Here is a 9,875-nt window from a genome sequence, read left to right on the forward strand (position 1 = left end):
ATTGGACCTGCAGAGGTCCCATATCCACTCCTGAACCAATCACTATAGCCAGGAATACACTACACCATCCATCATCCTATGATTGGCATAGGCCTTTGACTTGAAAACATTTTTTTTTTTTTTTTTTTTTGTTCCCCTCCCCTCCTGTACACTCATTGTTTTAATAGTAGCCAAAGATGCTGATTTGTTTACAACGATCAAGGACCATCCCTGAAGTCCAGGGCTAGGGTCAGGAGGTGTGGGAGCAGGTGGGGAGATTGCATATTAATCCCACCTAAACAGCAAAACTGCTACTTAAGGTTGCAGGGGAGTGGTGTGGAGGAGTGGTCTCTGAAGAGGCAAGAACCAAGTCAATTACAGCAGCTCTGCGGTGCCAACCATGTTCTTGCATCTGCAGGCTCTTCGCAAGAGAAGATAGCAAGCATGTGGTACAGATAGTGGGACTGCGTGAACTTCAGGTGGAGAGTGTGGAGCTCCTCTTAGAGGTAACTTTTCCTTCTTTACTACCCCACTGTAGCAGCCTACGTACAGGGAAAGAATTCATTTTGCTATCTAGCAAGTATAATGGACTCAGATTTAGGCAAAGGGCAATGGCAAGCATGCCACTTCCGTTTATAAAATGTGAGTCCTCCTCTAAGAGGATAGCTTCTTTCTCTATAAGAGCTGTTAACAATTTAGAATATTGAGATTTTTTTTTTCCATTCTGGGCATTTTATTAACTTATGTACAAATATATTTCTGGTGAATCTTCCTCAACCCTGGTTTTATATAGATCATTAGGGGGCTTTTTTCCTCACTTAAAAAAAAACTTTTTTGTGTGTGTAAAAAGTAGCACTATACAGAAAAATACATAAAACCTAAATGTGTACAGTATAAAGAGCCCTCATAATCAACTACCCATGTTGAGAAACAGAACATTGCGGCACCCCACAAGAACCCTGTACAGCCTCCCATTCGTACCCCTTTATTATCCTGACTTTCATGCTAATCACTTTCTTGTTTTTTGTTATAGTTTTACTACCTATGCGTTCACCTGTAAACGATGTAACTTAGTTTTTGCCTGTTTTTTAACTTCGTATGATTAGACTCACACTGTATGTATTCTTTTGCTTTTTTTGCTCAACATTGTTTTTGAGTTCCCCATCTATGTTTTTGCATATGGCTGTATTTTTGTTCATCTTTATTTTCAGTTAGTATTCAATCCTAGGAATGTAGCATAATTTATCTAACCATTCCACTGTTAATGGACAGTTGCGGTTGTTTCTATTTTGGGGCTCTTCTGAACAGTGCAGCCGTCAGTGCCCTTATGCATGTATTTCAGTGCACAGCATATGAGTTCTCTAGGAGATGCACACACAGTTGTGAAGTGATTGGGTCAGAGGACATGCATATATTCCACTTCACTAGATAGTGCCAGCTGTTTTCCCACAGGCAGGAAGTATATGAGCAAGCCCACTGCTCTTCATCCTCACCAGCACTTTCTATTGACTTGAATTTTTGCCAACCTGAAAGTGTTTAATTGTATCTTGTTGTGGTTTTAATTTACATTTCGCTGATTGAGGATGAAATTGAATAGCTTTTTATATTTTTGACTTATCTTTTGGAAATGCTAGTTCAGGTCTTTTCCTCTTTTGGACTGTCTCTCTTTTTCTTACTGATTTGTATATTCCAGATATAAGTCTTTTGTCAGTTTTGTGTATCATAAACATGTTGTCTTAGTCTGTGGCTTGTCTTTCTAGATTTATCATGTCTTTTAATGCTTGCTTGAGGCCCTGTGAGGCCAGTTGAATTAGAATGTCTCGGGGGTGAGGCCCAAATATGGGTATTATTATTTTAAATTGAAATAGTTAACTTACTATAAAATTCACCTTTTTAAGGTATATGCTTCAGTGGTTTTTTAATATAATTTTCTTACTAAGCTATAATGCACATAACATAATATTTACCCTTTAAAAATATACAATTGAGTGATTTTTTTTTTTTTTTAGTATTTTCAAAAAGTTGTACAGCCATCACCACTATCTAATTCCAGAACATTTTCATCACGTCAAAATGAAACCCAACGCCATTAGCCAGTTACCTTATTTCCCTTGCCCCCCAGTGCCTGGCAACCACTAATTTCTATCTATGGATTTTCCTATTCTGGCCATATGGTATAAATGGAATCATACAATATACAACCTTTTGTCTCTGGCTTCTTTCACTTAGCATAATATTTCCAAGGTTTGTTCATGTTATAGCATATATCAGTACTTCATTGCTTTTTATGGCTTAATAATGTTCTATTGTATGGATATACTTTATTCATTCATGAGTTGATGGACAGGTTGTTTCCACTTTTTAGCTATTATGAATAATACCAAATTTTTGTGTGGAAATATGTTTTCAGTATTCTTGAGTATATGCTGAGTCATACTTTTGAGGAACTGCTAAACTGTTTTTCATAGTGGCTGCACCATTTTACATTCCCACTAGCAATGTGTGAAAGTGGATATTTTAAAAGTTTGCCAGGTGATTTTAACATGTAGTCATAGTCATTCTTCTAGTATATCCAGCAAGCCTGGCCAGAGTCAAAGGGGAAACGCTGGAAGGACAGGCTGGGTATTTGACAATATACTCACCTTTAGATCAGCTTCACAGTATAGTGATTATTAGATTCCTGAGTCCTGGGATCCAAAACCTGAGGATAGCACCTGAGTGTGGCTGTTTTAGAGGGTTACCTAAGAACCACGAGCCTCTTTCTAGTGATTGCAAAGGCAGGCACAGAACAAAAGTGTGCGGGACATGTTGAAGGGGCTCCCTTAGATTGTGCCCATTCTTACCTGTCCAGAGCTCCCTCTACAGCAGAGTCCTAAGGAAATTGTTTCTCATACACCTATTCCCTATGGCCCTCTTGCCTCCTCCTTCCCCAGCCATTCCTTCATTTGGCCCGGAGCTTCAAAAGAGTTGGTCCTCATGATGCTTTTGTCCCTGGATATTAGACCAATGGAATGGGGAAGGAGCAAACACTAGGAGGAAGTCTCTTTTCCTTGGCTGTGGGTCATAACTGTGCCAAGGGGCAATCTGGTGTCAAATCACACTCTCACCCTGGAAGAGTTTATGGCACTGCTCTATCCTAAGGTTATGTTTCCTAAGAAAAGCAGAAAGAAGTTTCTTGTTGGTCAACGTCTTATTGCCATTGATACCCTTAGTCCATAGTACATATGAGGGAGGTTGTACAAAAAGGAAGCCAGCTGAGATCAAGGTGGAAAGTTGATATAAATTATGGATATCTGACACAGTTACCCTCATAAACATTTATTGACTCGAAACCATAGCACTTGCTAACTCAGGTGTCACACTTTCACTATCTCAAGTGTCACTGTTTATGCTCACTCAGGTATCACCCATGTATTTGCTCAAGTGTCACTCTCAGGTGTCACCTTCAAGTGTTATCCCCACAGATCACCCTCAGGCTCACTGAGACATGGCCACTTGTCACCTGCCGCACAACTGGCAGCTTTATTTTTCACATGGGATTGTCCATCCTGCAGGGAGTTTCTCCTACCAGGTGTATTTTATTACCTGGTCTTACCAATGCAGGCGCCAGGATTTTCCTGCCCTCAAAGAGGACTCACTGACTCATCCAGGTTTGAAATCAAGATTTTGTCTGTCAGGCAATCGATGGGCATTTTTTTTCAGTTGTAGAGATTTGTAGGTTTTTAAGTAATTTCTACAGCCATTTCACATACTTATAGGTATCCATTCCCAGTCTCCTAATAAATCTGTTTCATGTTTTATCATTGCCTTGGGTGTAATTGGTAGCAGAGGCCTGCAGAACTGGAGCTTCCCCTAGGTAAGCCTCAGCTGTGTGCCTGTGTGTATACACAGTCTGTGTGTATAGATACTTAATCTATACACAGTCCCTATCCTACCGAAGTGCTTGGAACCCTTCTTTGTATTTGTGCAGGAAGCTTAGTGATTAAAAGCCTTATAACAAGATGGAGCTGGGTCCCAGTGCAGTGTATTCTTGAGAAAAGTCCTTTGTTTTTCTGAACCTGAAATGTGGATGATAGTAAATGATTGGGTCAGGTAATAGAGAAGGAAATGAGATAACATACACAAAATGCTTACTGTGATGCTAGCTCAATTTGTCACATCTATTATTCTAATGAATAAGTCCCTCAGTGTTTCCCAGTGCCACAGAATTCAACAGTTGTCTCTACTTCCTATTGTAGTAGGTCCCCATTTCCCTACTCACATAACATATTTTGTCCAAAGTGCCTAGATTTAGAAACTTGCCTGATAAGACTTTAGTTACAGAAGAAGGACTTTAAGGAGGTAGTGAGAAGAAAAGGGAGCCTAGTGATTTTAATTTTAGTGATTGTATTAATTTTGCTTTACTCCTAGACTTGCATTTCCCCCAAATAGATTGTCTTTTTTCCTCTTTATTCCCTCCCTTCCTCCATCCTTCCCTTCTTTCCTTCCTTTTTCTTTTTTTTTTTCTTTTTGTACTGGGGAGCACATAGACTCTCATGCTGATCTATAAAGCCCTATTTCCCCATGAAACTGTTTTACATTTGTGAAAAATAGTTTGTTTTGGGAGTTTACATGGAGATGTTAGTTCTTTAGTATCTTTTTTTAAATTAATGTTTATTGAAAACTTACCATATACCAATCATGGTACTAAGTGCTTTACATATATTATCTTTTTTAGCCTATGAGATTACTATTTTATAGATAAGAAATGAGGCCCCAAAAAGCTAAGTGATTTGCAAGTGTTCACACATTACAAAAGTTTACACAACCATATGTCAGAGCTAGCATGTGAACCCAGACAAACTTTAGATTCTAATTTCTTAACTGCTATACTTCAGTTGTAAGTCACTTACAAAAGTTTGTCTGATGATCTGCACAAACTGCCTCATTTTTTACTCCTCAGAACTCAGCTGCTTTATTCCACAGTTTCTGAAAGTCACGGTGATTGCAGACTGCTAGTGAAGCTGAGGAAACTGGACCAAAGACCAGAAATTCCTTCATGCTTTCCCTAATAGGCATTTAGTCAGGAGAGGTTGCCTCAAGACATGAGGTTTTCTGAGACGCACTCACAGGTACCTAACACATCATGGTAGACAAGGTACAATGAAAAGCCAAGTACAAAACTCTGTAATAGAACCCCAAGAGCCAATCTGTCTTGACTTCCCTGGGGGTGAATTTCACCACAAGGCCATCCTTTTAGCTTCCTGTCAGTATCCAGAGTTCCTGGCCAGGTATGGTCTTGAGGCCTCTCTGAGCTCTCACTAGGTCCCAGCAGTAGTGTCATTATTCACATGTGGCAGAGGGCACCTGACTTCTGTCCCTAGCCTGACCACATTCTGCATGTGTGACCTTGGATAAGTCACTACTCTGTGATCCCTCCATTATCCATCAAGCATATGGCTTACACAAATGTAGAGATTTAAAAGAACTTTCCTATCTCTTCATGAGGTTTGTAAAAGACAAAACAAAACTGTGAGAACCCTAAAACTGTAGGAGGAAATGCACCAGAATCTTGTTAACTCTGGGATTATGGGAGGTGTATGTTTTCTTCTTTATATTTTTTCTATATTTTCCAAGTTTTCTACAGTAAGCATGTCTTAATTTTCTAATGAAAAAATAAAAATTTGATAAAAAGAACATTATAGATCTAAGATGATCCATCATCAATGCATTACAATCTATGTGAGCATCAAGTCAGAGCCATAAGGAGAGGCTAGGATGAGGAAATGCTTTTAAACTGGATGGTTCAGTCACAGATATGGCCTTAGAGTGACCTAGCCAGCATCCAAGCTTAGTTAGCAGTGCTGTTTTTTTGACATTTGTCACACCCAATGAAAGGGATTACTGCTCTAACTTGCCTGATTTCTGATTAGCTACAACATGCTATTCATGCAGTTGATAGCCCAGTTTTATAAATTAACAGGATCTTCTCCTTACAAAAGGATTCATCAGCTGGTCCCTTTTACCTTGTGATGAGCCATTTACAAAATGAGCGCATTTAAACTATAATTCTAAATTTGATTCTGCAGTATAATTTGAAATCTCACATACAGATAATCTTTAGAAACACAATTATTGCTCAGACCATAGAGGAACTTATTACTAGTTAAATTTTTAAAAAGCACAAGCCCCTACTTGTTAAGATAGTTTGTGGCCTATTGTTGAAGCTTGACTCTCAACTTTTGCACTCTTAATTTTAAAACTTGTAGCTATGTTTAATATGATATAAATTAAAATTCTGAGAGACTGAGAAAAAATGAGATAGGACTTCCTTACCCTTAATTCACTGCAGTATAAATGAATTTATCATCCGTGCCCCACAGTGTAGTAGAAACCACATGGGCTTTGGAGTCATACGTACTGGATATAAAATTGGGTTCTGCCACACAACAGCTGTTTGTGAGGAAATCAACCTCTGGTTTATTCCTCAGCTGTAAACTGGACATAATAACCACACTATCATCATATTAGGCTGTTGGGATTTTATCAAGTAATATTTTTAAAGTTCTTCATCTTTTTGATTCCCAGAAATCAGCATTCTTCCTCCTGTCCAAAATCAGGGCAATGTGTTCATGTATGGCTGTGTTTTCAGGGGCTAGAGGCAAATCCTGAGGCTTTACCTCCTTTCCCCCATTCCCTTGTGGCCAGAGGGACCCAGGTTAGTCTTTACTCCCATTTGGAGTGGCATTGGTCTCAAAGGAAATCCTAGGCTCATGGCAGTTGTGACAGCTCATGTCCATGTGCCCACACATCAGGTCTGGTACCCTTTGTGACTGCATCCTGGTGAAACAGTAGGTGGATGTGATCAGTCATTCTGCGATACATATTTCTGTCCTTTGCTTTAGTTACTAAGACAGATGGGTATTATGGGACCTTGCTTTGAAGCTAAGTTATGCCCTAGGGATTTTAGTCAGGCTAAATGCATCAAAGATATTAAAAAGAGTATATGAGATCAAAAAGTAAATTAGCTCTTGAGCTATTGAATGTTCTCCCCTAAGATTAGTATTCCACATTGTTTTCATTGCTATTGGGTACTTACTTTGCATGATTTAGTGTTTAGGCAGCTTTCTACATGAAGGGGAAAAAACGGCAGTGTGCCGACAAAGTTACATGTCTGTTCTCCGTTTCACTGAGCCAACTCTTAGGAGCCGCAGGCTTTGTTTACTCCTCAGGGAAGTCACCCTGTGGATTTTATTTACAGGTGATCCTGAAGGGCAGCAAGGAGCGCAGCACTGGGGCCACTGGAGTTAATGCAGACTCTTCCCGCTCCCATGCTGTCATCCAGATTCAGATCAAAGATTCAGCCAAGAGGACATTTGGCAGGTGAGCTGGATATATGCAGGGAACTACATTGTCTGCCTTTCCCTAATGTGACTTTGAAATATGTGTTATCAACAACAGGACACCTTGCCACCATGGAGTTCTTTATTTCAGGAACACAGAGTAGAGTTGTTAGCCCTGAAATAAATCATTGTACTAAAGTGCCATCAGTTGATTAACCATGAAGTAATGACCTATTGTTGGTCAACCCTAAGTTATTAAGAGGGACATTGATTGCTTCTAACGTGAAACACAATATCAGCAGAGGAATAGCAGGGAATGCATCTCAGAGAGCTTATAGGCCAAAAGAAAAAAAAGAAAATTAATCTATCCTTCTTGAAAGAAGCCATAAGACAATCGGGTACATTCATTGCTTCTCTAGTGCTATCTTAGCAAACCCTGCCTCACTGATGGATGAGCCTATCTCACCTCTGAGTAATGAGTCTTTCTTTCTTTTTCTTTATTTCTTTTTGGCTGGAAAGCAGCCCACAAAAGTTTCTATTTAATTATCTAAGTGGCCCCCTAAGTGATTTACATTGTGGTCATTTAGCCTTATGGGAAGAATGTTTTATTAATTTGTCATACTTTCTCACAAATGATTAAAACCAATGGAAGTGTCTGAGTGAACAGTGCCAGAGCAGCAGACAGATCAGAATCTTGTGATGCATTTGGAAAGCTGACAGTGATATCTTTTTTTCCCTGAGTATGGGCCAGTGTTAATTTCTTCCGGCCATCACAAAATGCTGACTGATGTAAAAATAAACCAAAGCCCCAAAGAAGTCATCCCTGCTTTGTGTCTTTTTTCTAGGATTTCTTTCATTGACTTGGCCGGCAGTGAAAGAGCAGCAGATGCCAGAGACTCAGACAGACAGACAAAGATGGAAGGTGCAGAAATAAACCAAAGTCTTCTGGCTGTAAGTTGTTTGAAAGCTTTAGTCTAAAAATCCTTCTTGTGAGATGTTTGCCCCTCCTTACATGCAGCCAGACTGTATAAGGGGCAGGTGTAACTCAGGAGCAGATTTTGGTTTCCTGTTCATCCATTCTGGAGAACTTTCCCAGTGCTAAAGTTTGGGGATATTGAATTGATTTGTAATAAAAGAGGAAATTTTCTCATACTGTCTTATACCCTGCAGCTTCTTAGATAGAGAGGGGTTAGCTGCAGGCATCTATGGCTGCAGCCAAGAACAGCCACAGCAGACTCTCAAGGCTGCTTCTCTACCTGTTCTTGGTGAACTCCCAGCACTGGCACTTCCAAGGATTCCTTCCATTCTCTTTCCTCTCTTCCTTTTCATTTACCGCCTTTTAGCCTAGCTGCATGACTCAGAAATGAAAGATCTGTCCTCCCTCATCTTGCCCCCCACCACCCCCACTCTCCTGTTGCCCCTGGAGGTCTGTATTTCGGGTCTGTGATGGCATTAGTGATGTCCTGTGTGTACTTCTTTGAGGGGCTCTGCCCAGGAGCAAGTGACATGCCCTTTCTTACCTTTGGGCCATAGTTCCTGCTTTTTTAAATGAGGAGGTAGACCTAGGTGACTTCTCAGTTCCTTCCCAGGTCTGACTCTAGAATTTCTCCTGCCCCATTCAGACAACTTATATCTAAATCTATATTTGAATCTACACCTATAGATGTGCACGTGTGAGGGGAGAGTGGTATCAATATGTTCTCTACTTAAGTGCTTCTACAGTTGGGAAGAGTGTGAGAAGAGGAGAAAAAGGGAGCTGGCAAGCCAGAACTGCCACCACATAAGCTTAGATTCTGGGCCCTGTGGGAAGGTCCCTGGGTTTGTCTGTTCCACACTATCAGGGCTAGTCCTAGGATCACAGCTCTTAAGCTTGGGGGGCCTTAACTAGGCACAACTAGCACAGGATACTTTCCAGTCTAGCTTGATTTTTCTTGTTGAACAAGAAACTACCAGGGCATTTTGACTTCCTTTTAGAAGATTGACTTCCTTTTGAATGGAAGATCTGTTAACTCTCTCATTGCATGTGATGTTTGATGTGCTTGTTTGCAGCTGAAGGAATGTATCCGGGCATTGGATCAGGAACACACCCATACTCCCTTTCGGCAAAGCAAGTTAACTCAGGTAAAGTTAAATGTGAACTTTGAGTTCAGTCTTGTTCACTTATTTGTTCCTTCTTAATTTATTCAGCAAAGCATCCACTGCCATCAAGATGTGATGCTAAGCCTGGAGGAAGGGGAAGAGGAGGGGAGGAGTCATGTTCCTTTCCAGAGCACTCCGCCTAGGAGGAGAGCGGAGCGGGGCATCCTCAGGCAGAGATATATGCAGTATGAGGCAGCCAGGCTCCCATGGGGCCAGCAGTACTCTTCTGGCTATCATCCAACAGCTTTCTGCTTATTTCTAACGTAAAGAAACCTTGTTGTTTTAGTGGAGTCCCTGAGCCTTTGAAGGGGGCGTGGTATAGCTATACTTGGTACTTTCTTAGCTGTAAGACTTAGACCAGTGTTTCAAGATAAAAAATAATGGCTGTAGTTAAAAAGAATGATACAGGCTGGCCGAGTGGCACGCTGGTTAAGA

General features: G+C 40.5%; 1 protein-coding gene across 3 annotated transcripts in view; it reads left to right on the forward strand.

Annotated features, from left to right (window-relative positions):
- KIF24 (kinesin family member 24) overlaps nt 1-9,875 on the forward strand; it is a 58,726-nt gene that overhangs the window by 36,776 nt on the left and 12,075 nt on the right. For all 3 annotated transcript variants that reach the window (XM_019624504.1, XM_019624503.1, XM_019624506.1), the window contains 4 exons: nt 398-485; nt 7,220-7,341; nt 8,147-8,252; nt 9,351-9,422. In XM_019624504.1, the coding sequence (XP_019480049.1) occupies nt 398-485; nt 7,220-7,341; nt 8,147-8,252; nt 9,351-9,422 (388 nt within the window). The remainder of the gene's footprint in view (nt 1-397; nt 486-7,219; nt 7,342-8,146; nt 8,253-9,350; nt 9,423-9,875) is intronic.

This window comes from Hipposideros armiger, unplaced genomic scaffold, assembly GCF_001890085.2.
Source record: "Hipposideros armiger isolate ML-2016 unplaced genomic scaffold, ASM189008v1 scaffold_591, whole genome shotgun sequence".
NCBI lineage: Eukaryota > Metazoa > Chordata > Mammalia > Chiroptera > Hipposideridae > Hipposideros > Hipposideros armiger.